Source organism: Anopheles gambiae, chromosome X (genome assembly GCF_943734735.2).
Source record: "Anopheles gambiae chromosome X, idAnoGambNW_F1_1, whole genome shotgun sequence".
In the NCBI taxonomy this organism is placed as follows: Eukaryota; Metazoa; Arthropoda; class Insecta; order Diptera; family Culicidae; genus Anopheles; species Anopheles gambiae.
In genome coordinates, this window is record NC_064600.1 from 4,312,703 (window position 1) to 4,327,562 (window position 14,860).

General features: G+C 49.9%; 2 protein-coding genes and 1 pseudogene across 2 annotated transcripts; all 3 read right to left on the reverse strand.

Annotated features, from left to right (window-relative positions):
• Window positions 1-3,829: 3,829 nt before the first annotated feature.
• On the reverse strand, window positions 3,830-4,624 carry LOC133390949 (putative odorant receptor 83c; the record flags this gene model as incomplete). The annotated part of the gene is given in 3 exon segments (XM_061641694.1): window positions 3,830-4,344; window positions 4,420-4,447; window positions 4,449-4,624. Coding segments are annotated over 3 exon segments (252 nt in total), but the record flags the coding sequence as incomplete, so codon positions are not given.
• On the reverse strand, window positions 4,545-5,380 carry LOC11176126 (uncharacterized; annotated as a pseudogene).
• A 150-nt stretch (window positions 5,381-5,530) lies between these two features.
• LOC1272040 (putative odorant receptor 83c) lies at window positions 5,531-7,663 on the reverse strand. The gene is made up of 2 exons (XM_061641717.1): window positions 6,357-7,663; window positions 5,531-6,125 (listed from the first exon to the last, which is right to left on the reverse strand). Exons 1-2 carry the CDS (start codon window positions 7,109-7,111, stop codon window positions 5,732-5,734), a joined length of 1,149 nt encoding a protein of 382 aa, XP_061497701.1. The 5' UTR covers window positions 7,112-7,663; the 3' UTR covers window positions 5,531-5,731.
• Window positions 7,664-14,860: the final 7,197 nt, after the last annotated feature.

A 14,860-nucleotide genomic window follows, 5' to 3' on the forward strand; every position in this document is an offset into this window, starting at 1 on the left:
AACAGGGGAAGACGTCCGGACGTCTTATCGTCACCGTTCGCGACGGAGCGGCAGAAGAGCGAGATCGCGGGATCACTTACAGCGCTTACACAGGCCCAGGAAACGCTGCACGGGAACCTATGAGAACGATTCAGCATGCAACGCCAGGCGAGAGACAATGAGCCCGTTGATTACCGGTGCTGGGCCGGGCAGAGCGGACCGTTGATTAACAATGCAAATTGCGCGCCCTGGGCGGAAGAATGCTGCGCAAATGAGCCCGTCACCCGTCACGAAACGGCATCCACGGCGGCCTCCGGAGATCCCGTTTATCTCGCAGTGGATTGCCTCCTCCACACACACACACACACACACTACGACAGCAACTACTCATCGGTATGCCGTTCCGTTCACGGGTGTCAAGCGATTTGCGATGAAATGAGTTATCAGAATTTTATGAAAATGTTAGACCTGCGTCGCTAGACGAGCCAGAGAGCGCCCAGGCTGGGTTCTTGGGTGCGCGAGCGTGTAATCGAAACCCGCGCACTGTGGTGCCGTGTGCTGTGGCCTCCATCGTCGATCAAAATGCCCCTCCTCCTCCTCCGGGCCCCACACACACGCAAGCACACGAGCCCCTGCACCCAGCCGGGGACTACCTCAAGCGATTATGTCAACTTAATCATGTTCGGATCGGTTTGATTTGATTTCTTGCAGCCCCGGGCGTACGAACAAGATCTACCACCCCTTTCCTCAACGGCAACAACAACAACAACCAACAACGCCACCCCGCTTTTGGTCCGGTGGTCCAAATTGACCGGTGATTCGCCGGCAAACCCGCCACTCGATGCCATTCGATACTGCTTTCCACAGCGCTCCATCTCTGCTCCACCATCCAGCTGAAATAGAGCTGTCCGACTTGGAAGGTGGAGGGCCTATCCCCCCACCCCCCTCCCTCCCCCCCCGTTGTGTGACCTTCCGTAACCTGAGCGATGGCTCTCGGGGTCTCCCGCGGTGCATTAAATGACGCGTTGTTCCAAATTTTAGCACTTCGGTGTTATCTGTTGGACAACTTTTGATTTCTCTATCTGGCCGGCTGGATCTGCTGTGGCAGAGCCGTCCGAAACGATTGCGCCGGGCCGGAGTGTGCGTGTCGGTCGAACCGTCTCAGCTAATAGCTTCGACCGTTCGGGCCACTTTGATTTCGATCATATTTTATGGAAGTTGATGCCTGGATGCCGCCGTCAAGCTGTTTTGGGAAATGATCGACGGCCGTGGCCTAAGGTTCGCCCCCCCCCCCCCCCCCCCAACGCTACCACTGCTACGGTGGGAGGCAGGTTGGGGAGGTGCTAGGGCCGTAAAACCGTGGCAGGCCTTTAGCTGAGGCATAAATTAAGAAAGAAAAAAGCTGTTACACGAGGTGCGTGTAGAAAATGGCCTTTTTGCTTCGGAGCATGGTGTAAAAACAGAAGACAACATTATACATCGGCAAACTCTTCTGTAAGCTGGCTTTCATGGCGGAAGTGACCTTTTGGCGGTGGGGAGCAGGACCGTTGGGGACCTGGGACATACGTCTTCGCCACAGTGATGGACCTCTTCGACTGGTGTCTAGACGGTTCAGAAAGGTTTTTTTTTGTGAAATTCTTTTCCCATCGCGCACAGAGCAAAGGTGAGAGTCTAGCAATTTCCGGGCTTAAAGCACTTGTGTGCCTGCTCCAATGCTCCACGCCGTCCGGTGAATTCGTCTTTGTGGCGTGATGTGAACCGGCGGGATCAGGGCTATCCGTTACAGGCGTCTCAAGACTTGCTAAGTACCACGCAAATGGACAGCCAGTTCTTGCTGCGAGAGGGCTGGGACTGGATGAGGATCAATGCTTGTAGGACCTAGCGCGTCTATTGCAGTACAACATCTGACTCCCCTCAAACATGACATTGAATTCTTCCGAACGATGTATTGGACGTCCATACATCATATCGAACGCTTGCAAGCGAGTTGTTGCTTAAGTTTATCATCCCTGCCCACAGTTACATCACCCGGATCAGACGAACCGTACATCAAAGCGGGCAACAAAGTTGCATATTCTAATTAGTGCACCTAATCAGGTACTATGGGGCAGAGCTGCCAGTTGGAATAGTTATTGATGCCATAACGCAAACATTATTAGCCCCGGCAGACAAATAAACAGTTCTGCTTTATGAGCGTTGCTACCGTGTAGGCTGCTTGGATTAATTATTCCAACGATGTATCTAGTCCGTTCGCTCGTGGGAATCCAAAGCATACCGGGGGGGGAGGCTTTATTATTATTATTATTATTATTGTTTTTATTGCCTTGCAGGGGGCGCTCTGGCATGCATATTTGATTGTACGACGTTGTGGCTGTCGTACAGCGTCAAGTTCTTTCCAATGCATCGTTCTGAGTGATGAAGCAAACGAGTTGTGCTAGCTTTATTGGCTGGGTGAAAGAATTGAAATAAAAAAAAATGAAGCTACAAAGTCACAGTTGACAGATCAGTGACATTTAAGGGTCTGGCGTGGCGACTCCACTCCAACTTCACCTCCCAATTACCATTATCCTAAGCAAGAGGAGCGTGCGAGCGTGGATGCTTGCTGTGCTTTCTGCCCTCCCCCTGCCCTGGTTATCGTCTGTTCGCACCCACTTTACCTCCGGCTCACTCGTCCGGCCCTTCTGACAGTGCGCACTGTTTATCTACGGTGTCGAATGTTTGAGTTACGAAAAGTTTCCCTTTGCTCTTGAGCGGATGAGCGAGCGCGTGCTGCTCTAGAACGGACGTGTGTGTGTCTGTGTGTAGTACAGTTCCATTGCTCTTGACGCCCACGAGGGCAACACCGTCGCAGCACCCGGCGAGCACCACGCACTCTCGTGCAGATGAACCGCAACCGTTCGCTTTCACCCTTGCGCACGTTTCGTTCTCCACTCAAACGATCTCTCTCTCTCTCTCTCTCACACTATCTCTCTCTCTCTGTGATAGACAAATTTTGACTGTAAGCCACACAAAACTTCCTTTCGAGAACGTGCAGCTATTCGAGTTTGCGGCTCATTCAACCGAAAACGCGCACACAACGCATCACCTACACCGCATCCAACCAGCACTCGAGCGGCTCTAGTCCTCGGAAGTGTTCATCGATAAACATTCCATTGCCCGTATGGTTTGGGATGTATAAGAAATACACACACACACACACACACACACGCACGCACAGTAGCCTGGACGCGGAGGAAAGGTGGCGCGTATATTCGTGGTCTGCGATATGAAATTAATTAGACAAATTAATGTATTAACACGTTTCTCATCAAACAGTGCTGGCGGATGCGTGCGAACGCGTTTGAGCGCTTGGCAAACAAGTAAACAGCGAACCGGGCCTGTTGTAGTTGTTGGAAGGTGAAGTAGAAGAAAAAGTGGAAAGAGAGAGAGACAGAGAAAGAGAGAGAGAGAGAGTTAGGGGAAGGGAATGTGTCAACATCCGGAATCACGTTCTCTGCTTCATCCCTCGAAGGGCACGGTGCGGATAAGATGACGAAGGTGAAAATCTATGCATTGTGCTGGAAATGTACATCAGCCAAAGGTGCCCAGAACCTTCCGCCGCGGTACCGAAGCGTCGACAACTTCCACAGCAACCAAAAAAGCGAGCGAGACTCACGCTACACATTGGGATTTAGATCTCGGCAAGTGCCGCCACGTCCGGGACCCCGATAACGACCCACGCTGGGGTCGAAAGTTCAGCAGCCGAGGCCGCCCTGAAGACTCGTTTCCTAGCCGCCAGCACGCGGCACGCCTCTTCAGCAACCTGATCCCAGCGCCCGATCGAATGCGGTTGAAGCTTACGAGGGACGATTAGGACGCCCACACGCGCCCGGGATTGCAGCGGGATCTTCAACGATAATGGCCTGCCCAATTTCATTACGGCCCATCGGTCCCCGAAGCCGTCCGCGCTTTTAAGGTCATTCTCATTAGCTTACCTGGGCCGTGGGTATTGTTTTTAAGATGTTGTTGTAGTTATTATTTGAAAGAATAAAATCGTTCATAATGAACCTTTTGATTGCAGTTTCAACTGAGCTCCAATTTCCGACGTGCGCGCTCCTGGGCGGGAGAAGTTCGAGGCACCCACCAAACTAGTGTGGGCACGACATCCGACGCTACAGGCTTCGGATGTATGTTTTACCAAACGCGACCCGCATAACAAACATGCGTATGTATTGCTTCCTGCGTGCATGTGCGTGTGTGCGTTTAGTTTCCCAAAAAAAAAGTCCACAAGTCAAAGGTTAATTAGCGAGTCGTTGCGTTTGCCTGGCGGGTTTCCCTTCACATGCTTTCCATCATCATAAAGATCGAGTACACCTTCTTGGCAACCTTTGGGGAAAGAAATACACAAGGCACTACTCAATGGCAAGCATACAACGGAGCGAGCAAGAAGGAGTTCTGTACATTCACGAACAGATTCATATTGATGTTAACAGGTTAGTCCACTCGGATGCTAGCTGCGGTGCAGCAGTAGGTGAACGATTTGCTTGTTCTGCTGGTGCATCTCGTGCCAGGCCGTGTCGTAGATCGATCCCGTCAGCTTGGACGCCTTGAGCTCGATCAGCGTGCCGGGGATGCAGAAGATCAGCAGCTGTATCGTGCAGAGCGGTATCAGGAACAGCCCCGGCAGCCAAATGCTCCGAAAGAAGGGCAGGAGAATGATGTGTCGAACGCTGACGTCCATCCCATGCGATGGAAGCCGCTTACCGTGCGCATCACGTACAGCGTCATGACGAGGTGGAACGTCAGCGACAACACCTCCACGATCGCTTGCGGCGAGTACACGCGCTCCACAGGATGCAGCTGAGCTGGTACAGATAGTTCAGCTCATACTCGCTGGTGCTGTCCGGATCGACGAAGGGAAGGTACACCCCAAACGGCAGTATCCGCTCCCCATTGTACAGCTAGAGCAGCCCCGGCCGACGGACGCAATCACCGCACCGAACAGAAACAAGAGCGTGTACAGCATCACACCGTGCCCGAAGATGTCATGCAGGTTGGCAAGCAGATAGGTGTCCCGGGCTATGTGCATCAGCCGCGGCAGACCGTCCCGGTGGCTGAACCCGCCCAGTATGCGGCCCCAGCCGATGCACCCGAAGCAGATGGTGGACAGCACGAACGATTTGCCGAACAGGTCATCGCGGAACAGCACCAGCACGTCGTAGAACGAGATCACCATGAACAGGCCCGCCATCAGCTTCGCCGCCGCGGACAGTTTGCTGTGCTCTAGCCTGCAGTCGTACCCGTCCATGCCCAGCATTCGGAGGATGTGGCACTGCCAGTACAGGATGCGGTCGAACCGTTCGATTGGACTTTCGCTGCCGACCGCCGTGGCGCCACCGGGTGGATTAAACCGACAGGGAGTTTACGGCACCGAATATAAGCGGAAACTCATCAAACAGACTGCTAATGAGCTGGAAGTAGGGAAGGGGGAAGAGGGCGGGATGGGTGAGGTAATTAGCTCTGGCGCAGCGGGTTAATAAGGATCCCCCATTGGAGTAAGTGCCTGGTGGATCAGCTACTGCAATATGCAAACTTCAATCGTAGTCCTAGACGTGGTGTGTGCGTAGGTGGAAAGGAGGATCACTGTAATTAAATTGCCGTGCTTCAAGGTCTTAACGTTAGTGTGTATGTGTGTGTGTGTGTGTGTATATATGACAGAAATAGAGACATATTAAAGCACATCCTCGGGTCAGGCTTTACATGTTGCGTAACATCATGAAGATTGAGTAGAACTTTTGCGACATCTGTAATTGGAAGGGCACATTAAACAGACCGAAAGCACGCCCAGCTTGGGTATACGTACATTGACGAACAGGTTCAGGCTGATGCAGGTCATACCAGCGCAGGTGAGCGTCTGGGGCTGCTGTGAGCTCAGCAGCAGCAGGCGAAAGATCTGCTTGTCCTGCTTGGACAGCTCGTTCCAGGTGAGGCTATACACGCCGGCCGAAAACTTGACGCCCTTATCCTCGATGATGGTACCGAGCAGGCAGAACAGAAAGAGCTGCATTGTGAAGACCGGTATCAACACCAGCCCGGGGATCCAGAGTGACTGTCGGGTGGGAAATACATGGATGAAGCGAGCCAGAGAGCTCCCAAGGGTTGGTGCACTGTTGGGGGGGGGGGGGGGGGGGGGAGACACTTACGAATTGCAATACGAACAGTGTGATAACGATCTGCAGCCCTAGCGAGAGTACCTCCACGGCCGAATGGACGTTTTTTGCCGCTTCGATGTTGGCGATGAAACTGTCCAGACACACAAACCAACAAAAAAACACAAACAGTATCTCCTAACTATCTCTCTCTCTGTATATATCCCAGGATTCGCCCAGCCCCACTACCTGATCAGTCGTTGCTGATTGCGAAGGATGCTGCGCAGCTTGCACCCAATCATCGCGTCCCTGTGCGGGTGCGGCGACCGTATCAGCTCGTCCAGGTCCTGCAGCTTCACCGCCAGTATGTCGTACTGTATGCAGATGTTCAGCACGAGCCCAAACAACATGCATACCGACGCGACCAGCCCAGGCGGCGTCCAGATGATGCAGCTCACCTGATAGATGTAGTTCAGCTCGTAGCCCACCAGCGAGTCGGGGTCGACGAACGGCAGCACAACACCGTACGGCAGGACCCGGTCGCCGGACAGCAGGTAGATGGCGAGCGGTAGCAAGCCGGCCGCCACGGACGTGCCGATAAAGACGAGCGTGTAGCCGTCCACAGCCCGCTGGAACAGCCTGGTGTACCACTGCAGGATGCGCTGCTCGCGCTGATCGTCCACCACCAGCCGGTAGGTGCGGTAGGATTGCTCCAGCAGCTCCGCCAACAGCTTGCTGCACAGCAGGAACACCGATATGTGGCCGATGCCGATCGTCGCGAAGAAGATCGTGATCAGCACGTAGACAAAGTTGAACAGGTCGTCCCGGAACAGGTACAGGTCGTACAGCGAGATGACGAAGAAGGTGAGCGCCAGGCACACCAACATGAAGGTGAGCGAGTGGATGCGGAACGCCGGATCGTAGCTATCGATGCCGATCAGCTTCAGCAGCAGGCGCTGCCGTTTGATCAGCCGATCGAAGGTGTGTATCGGATGCTCCGACATTGTGGCGTGCGCTATAACCCGAACGGTGCGTGAATGTGTCGAATGAGGCGTTTGCGGTTGACTTTCAACTGAAGCTGAACACCGTAGCTACCCAGGCGAGGGGTAATTAAGCCGTCATGAATTTTGAAACCATCCACTTTCCCGCGCGGACAGGTGCAGGTGGTTTCATCGCGTAGTTCACATGCGGGATCCTTCTTTGTAACCCCACCAGGACATTATAGGGAGCTGCTGCTCCGCTTGCTTCCCTTTTTCTACAGCCTATTCGCATTCGCATCGGTACCGCGTTGCTTCCAAGCAGCCAAGCCTGCAAGGGCACGCCAGTGCACCAAAAACCAAGGTGCACACCGGAGCGGAAAGCATTTGCATTTGTGCGACGACCGCCTGTCCGGCCACTCGCAAGGCGTGAATTTATCGAACACCAGCACCACGGGCTGCAGCAACGAACCACGTGCGGCCGCCAGTGCCGGGCCCATTTAAGGATCTAGCTCCGGAGCGCCATTAATTAGCAGCAGCACGGTGCTATATCGTGAGCTATAAATCATTCCTCTTTTAGTATTGGACGGGGAGAGAGGCTTGTGGTTTGAGGCAATGGGGGGGGGGGGGGGGAGGTAAGCGCCGTACGCCCGTTTAATTGCGTGCTAATGTAACACAGTTGGATTCTTTTTTTTAAGCGTTGAAGGTATGTGAAAATTACTGGAGCTCGTTTTTTACGACAATTCCTTTCTTTTTTTTAGATTCCGCAGGAAGTAACTTTTAAACGAGTCCAAGTCCAATTGGATGATGCATTTTGCTACTATTTTCGATAATTTTTCTTCAATGTTGAGGTATTTTAGTGCTTTGTGCTCTCTCATCCTGGTCACGGCACCAATATTCGTTTCCGCTGAAATTCCTTACCAAAATCAGTAGCAAGGCTTTATTCATATTTTTTTTAAATAACTGATCGATGTTTATACTTCCAGAAGATTCCAAACAGATCTCTGTGACTTCAGCAGCTCAAAAAAAACAACAACAACAACCTGAAGCAAAATGGTAATCCCAACCGCTAAGGTCGTCTCTGTGCTGCTGTTTATTTGCTGACCGGCGGGGGGGTTGGTGGTGAAGCCCTGTTGTCCTCGAGCGCGGTGGCCATTTATACAGCTTTTCCCGCTTTCTCCCGCGCTACACTGGCCATCGCGGCGACTGCGTGTACCATTGTGTGTAAATGAGACGAACTTATCACGGATTCGAAGAAGACAGCGCGTTTTACGATGCTCGTTGGTCGAGTGGTCGAGCGTGCACAACCCCCCCCCCCCCCCCCCCCAATCGCGCATCACCGACCATGAATCGATGCTTGCTCGATTGCGAAGGCAAAGATGCTGTGCGGTTTCTTCGTGTTTTTTTATATTAAATTATTATTTCCCTCTCAGTAGCCTCCAAACTGGCAATGCCCGATTCCATCTCCCTGCTAAACGCTGGCTGGCTGGTGTGATGGCTGGCGGAATGCAGCAAATGTTAGAATGTTTCGCTCCCTTTTAAGGGCAAACGGTGTTGCGTTTGTGTGAATTTTCGGCCAGCCGATTTATTGTTTGTTCTGTTTTCAAATTTTTCATCATCGAATTGAATTGTTAAAAACAATTCCAAAATAAAAAAAAACTGACCGCGAAGGATCGGGAATGTTTTACAGCACACATAGCACGGAAAGAGCAGCAAAGCAGCCGCCCCCAGTGCGCGCAGTCCCGCAGCCCTGCATGCATGCATGCAACGCAATTGTGCAACGCATAATACGATCGTAAATCAGACATTGATCGACGCTTGACAAATTATACGTGCCATAAGTGGACTTTGTGCGGTTTTCTTGTGCAGTGCAAGCAGTGGTGATGGTGGAGGTGGTTGTGATGGAGTTTTTGTGTGTGTGTGTGTGTGTGTGTGCGCTACAACGGCGATGACAACGTCGCCGCATCGCGGGGTGAGTGTGGCGAATTTATGGCTTGCTGATCGCTATCGCGCTCTCCGGCTCGAAGAAGCGCACAGGCGACCCATGCTGGGACGCGCGCGGAAGCCGAGGGGGTGAAACTAAAACGGAAAAATGGCAAAGATTTATTTTTTTACGAGCGTTACGACCGCTACTTATGGCACTTTAGCGAAACTGCAATCAAACGGGCTAATGGCAAATGAGCGCCCGGCAGATTGGTGCGCGCGCGTTTGCCATTGCGGTACAATTTGTTGCAGTGCTGGTGAGCGGAACATATGCTGCAAGCTTTTTAACACGCTGTTCCATCGCTTCTCAACCGGTAACAGCGTTGTAAAATGTGTTCGAACTGTGCCATAAAACTTTTAAGCTCCGCTTGTACATCGCGCTATTACAAACTGTAATAAGGGAAGTAAGATATGTTATGAGGTTCAGAAAAATTGGGACTTGAAACAAAGCAAGATGTCATATTTCATAGAACGAAAGGTATAGCAGATGTAGCAATGTATGTTTTTAGTTGGGGATCCTCTATTGCTTCTTAATTTTACTTAAAAAGGAAATATACAAGAACAAGAACAAGAACAAGAACAAGAACAAGAACAAGAACAAGAACAAGAACAAGAACAAGAACAAGAACAAGAACAAGAACAAGAACAAGAACAAGAACAAGAACAAGAACAAGAACAAGAACAAGAACAAGAACAAGAACAAGAACAAGAACAAGAACAAGAACAAGAACAAGAACAAGAACAAGAACAAGAACAAGAACAAGAACAAGAACAAGAACAAGAACAAGAACAAGAACAAGAACAAGAACAAGAACAAGAACAAGAACAAGAACAAGAACAAGAACAAGAACAAGAACAAGAACAAGAACAAGAACAAGAACAAGAACAAGAACAAGAACAAGAACAAGAACAAGAACAAGAACAAGAACAAGAACAAGAACAAGAACAAGAACAAGAACAAGAACAAGAACAAGAACAAGAACAAGAACAAGAACAAGAACAAGAACAAGAACAAGAACAAGAACAAGAACAAGAACAAGAACAAGAACAAGAACAAGAACAAGAACAAGAACAAGAACAAGAACAAGAACAAGAACAAGAACAAGAACAAGAACAAGAACAAGAACAAGAACAAGAACAAGAACAAGAACAAGAACAAGAACAAGAACAAGAACAAGAACAAGAACAAGAACAAGAACAAGAACAAGAACAAGAACAAGAACAAGAACAAGAACAAGAACAAGAACAAGAACAAGAACAAGAACAAGAACAAGAACAAGAACAAGAACAAGAACAAGAACAAGAACAAGAACAAGAACAAGAACAAGAACAAGAACAAGAACAAGAACAAGAACAAGAACAAGAACAAGAACAAGAACAAGAACAAGAACAAGAACAAGAACAAGAACAAGAACAAGAACAAGAACAAGAACAAGAACAAGAACAAGAACAAGAACAAGAACAAGAACAAGAACAAGAACAAGAACAAGAACAAGAACAAGAACAAGAACAAGAACAAGAACAAGAACAAGAACAAGAACAAGAACAAGAACAAGAACAAGAACAAGAACAAGAACAAGAACAAGAACAAGAACAAGAACAAGAACAAGAACAAGAACAAGAACAAGAACAAGAACAAGAACAAGAACAAGAACAAGAACAAGAACAAGAACAAGAACAAGAACAAGAACAAGAACAAGAACAAGAACAAGAACAAGAACAAGAACAAGAACAAGAACAAGAACTCCGAAAGATTTAATAATAATCTTAAGTCACTCATAAGTCACAAGCCAGGCATTGCTTACATTACAGCAACAACGGCCCTGTCCGGCCCTGAAGACTTTAATTTTGTTTTCCAAAAGAAAAACCAACAAATAATCCATTCTGTCTTCCCTTTCTATTTACCCACGGAAGAGTAATTACCTCTCCTTACGTATCACGCCACATACACAAACATTGGCGCACATACACACACGTGGTGCTATAATTTATCACTAACAGTTTATATTCCAAGGTTGATTAGCGCTATAAACAACGCTAGCTCAACCGTACACACAAACTGATGTGAAGTAATAACGTGCAGGCATGTATGTATGTGCAATGCGAGAAACGTTCCCGTCCATACGCGCGTTCCATTCGCAACGGAGGAGAGTTATGAGTAGAAATTTTCTTAACGATTCGGCCCGTTTAGCACGGTTTCGAGGCGAGCGCCCGAGTTCGGCATTGGGTTCTCGCAACATCCGTATCGAAACGGTGCGCTGCCAATGCCCGATGCAGGAAGGAATGCGGCGAGAATGTCCTGGCAGACCGAATTCTTCCAATTCCCCCCCACACGGTAGGCACGACAGTGTGTGGAGTGTGCGTGTAGGGAAGGCAAACGAGGCTGATTAATAAGTTCGCTTGGTCCGCATGTGCAACATCTGATCGGAACGCCGCCAGGAGGCTTCGCTGGCCGCAACGGCACAGCAACGGGGTAATAGGGATCAATTAATTTCCTATTCCTAGGTCGCACGTAAGGCACACGACGTGGCTGTACTTTCGCAACTTCTACCGTGTCGATAAGATTCCTGCTAACGGTGTCCACCAAAGATTTTGGGTCGAGCTAATGTTGAAGTTCTGTTATAGATTTTAGTATTTAAATTTTACCAACCAGTTGGTGCAATCTCTTGCACTCATCGATCCGTCAACTTCCATAATCTGGCTCGTTTCGGTCCGTTTCGCAAAATAAGAGTGACATATTTTCACATCATGTATCATGTACATCCCGCAAAGAGAGAGAGAGAGAGAGAGAGAAACAAATCCCCCAGTCCCTGGATGGAAAATGGAAGCCTCCGGGCTTCATCCCCGGATTCGTAACGCCTAACGCGATTAGATGGAGACTGTCGAACGGGCTGCGGAAAGGCGCTCGGTCCCGATGGCTTCCAAGGCAGCGCTGCTCCGCTCATGCTGCCCGGACGAAGATTGATGTTTTTTAATTAAATTAGGATTAAACGAATTTGCTACGCCGCTGGCGCTGATGGCGGTTTTGCCACTCCAACCCCAACGCGGGTACGGGTCCCGGAAAAGGTCGTTAGGGTGCAGATTAATATGGCGACCTGTGTGAATGATTAGCCCGGATAAGGGGAACGAAGCGTGCCCAGGACGAGTGCCCCAGGACGGAAGGACTACTTGCTGTCGCAAACTTCACCGAGAGGCAAGATTCCGCCCGGGATGAAGTTGACGTCGTCGTCGTCGTCCTTTTTCTCAACCTCCCCTCCCCTGGAGCATCGCTTGGAGAAAACTGCAAAACTTTCATTTTACGTAGCCGCACACACATACATCGCCACAGTGAGCGAAACTCACCGTCAGACGTTTCGCATTACTTCAAGTCTGCTGCAACCTGGAGAAGTTCCAGGTTTTGCGCCCTGCGTCGGACGTTCTGGTGCAAGTGCGGCCGCAGGATATCGCAGGGCTGCTGCCGGCAAAACCATTTTACTGCCACTTTGCTGACTCACATCAAAACCGAAGGGCGCGAGCGATGTGCAGTTGCGTTTCGAGTGTCTCCGACGCTTTCCCGTCAAAGTTCCGCCGGGTGCGCGGGTTTGCGGAACTGCATGCAATAATTACTGGCTAAATCGTTACCGTAGCCTGGAACCGGGCACTGCACTTACTACCGCCGGTACTAGCTTACTCTGTTGCGTTGTGCCTAGGTACGGCTAATTACATTTGATGACTTTTTAAGGAACTTTTGCCGTTTCGTTCTCGTGCCTGTTGGAGCTGTTGCACGTGCTGGCGAGCCCTGTCGGAGGGGGAAATTCTGCTTGACGATTGAATTATGCCGGTTCTTGCGGTAGTGCGAGCTTGGCTGGAATAGAAGGGCGCCAGTAGAGTTCTGCTTGGGATGGTCTGTTCACAATTGTCAAACAAAATCAAATTTTGGAGTTCAACATGGGAACATGTTCTTCAACAGTCAAAGACGAACTCCAAACAAGATGCTACGAATGCCAAAAGCAGAATATTTGCTGTTAGGTCTGAGCGTAAAGGTACTTCCTACCATGTGTATAACGGTTTGCGTTTAACAAATGCAGCGACAACATTTAAACCCTTCCAACGAAAAACTTCTTCTAGACATTACCATAAGAGCTCTCGGGCACATGTTCAAGCTTCCCGGCTTCATATTCTGTTTTGCAGCCAGCATTCCATGACCCTGACCGAAGCGTGACCCCAAGACCCGCCGGATGTCACACACATCTTCGAGGCGGGATGCCTCCCGCGGGAGGACCCGGTAGCTTCCAAACGGGAGATCCCGTCGCATCTTCCCAAAACCGGAAGATCCACGGGAGGTCTACGCGCCGCAGACACACACACACGCATTGGCTAGCATTGGGCTGCAGCCCCATTGTTACGTCGTCCCGTTTGAAGAGATGTATAAATCAGTCAGACCGTATCCTCTGGACTTTTCTTCATGGGGGGGGGGGGAGGTTGTTTGGGGGAGGCAGGGAGATCGAAGAAAAATGAAAACCCGTTCCAACCGTGATGTTTTTTTTCCACCACTTACCTGCAAAATGGCGAAGACGAAGACACCGGCAACAGGGAGACCAATCGGTTTGAATCGTGGAATAATTGTAACAATGCCAATAGTGGCGGAAGCTTTAGTGCTGCGGCCATTTTTGTTTTTCCACCCATACCGCTAGCTCTCTCTCTCTCTCTCTCTCTCTCTCTCTCTTCTCTCCCTACCAAGATTCCCATCCTTGACGTGTGGCCGTTGCACGAAAACGCCCGTTTCCGCACACTGCCTTGCATTTGCATTGAACAAGCAAACGAAACGAAAAAACGTGAATATTTTAATACCGCGCGCGTCTCCGAGTGCCCCCTTGCAAAACAAACCCCCCCCCCCCGCTCCTCCCTGAGGGACAGAACCTTCGGTGGTGTACAGATAATGTCCAGATTCCTCTCCCGGCTGCTGTTCTCGTACAGCCCCAAACTCTTTCCCCTCCACGTGGTGCGGCACACGTAAGCTTGCCGAACCCTTTTGTGGCGGCCAAACAGAGCTTGCATCGTGAGCCCCGCGTCGCTCGTCGACGGTGGCGCTTGGCTCGGGTATTGGGAGATGCCAGGACTATACCCCCCTGTGCTGATCAATGAATGGTGAAAGTTTTTGTTTTTTTTTTTTTGTTTTTTTTTTCTTCATTTCTTTCCTTTTTGTCCGCGGCTGGCGCGGCAGGTTCAGCGCAAAGCGGGATCACTGTGCGCGGCAGTTCGCAGCACGTTTCGTTGGTTTGGTGTGTTTGTTAAGAGGTATGCAAAATAAATGTTGCCCCGCGCTCGAAGCGCTTAGATGGTAGCCGCCAAAGCCAAGGGGGGGAGGCAGTGAGCGGAGCGATAAAGGTTGCCTCTACCGCTATTAAATGTCGATCATTATCGAATGTGTGTGTGTGTGTGTGTGTGAGTGTGTGAGCAAAGCAATGAAAATGTGAATTTCGTGTCACAAGTCATTCGGGGTGGAAGGGGGTGATTTATTTCCAAAGCCTTTGTAAATTCTTCTGCAAACGTTTTGGATGTTTCGTTGCAGTTCTTACAGGCAGCATTAGTAAGGTTCCAACAACATGGGTAGGGAGAACAAGTAACGCTTTCTAAGGGTTAAGCTTCTGAAAGGATTGATTCACTTCAATATAAATTACACAAACAACTGTTTCTCAATATTTTTTTCCATCTCAATATAAGTCATCTGTTGCAATTATATTGGAACGATACCAAACAATACAGTCGTTGCCACCAAATTTTGGCTCTAAGGCATCAATTTTTGACAGTGCG

Excerpts from the sequence above, each read along its gene's own strand:
- LOC1272040 (XM_061641717.1), bottom strand. The coding sequence starts at position 7,111 with ATGTCGGAGCATCCGATACACACCTTCGATCGGCTGATCAAACGGCAG. Across the intron at positions 6,126-6,356 it reads AATCAGCAACGACTGATCAG|TGCACCAACCCTTGGGAGCT; the intron begins GTAGTGGGGCTG and ends CCCCCCCAACAG.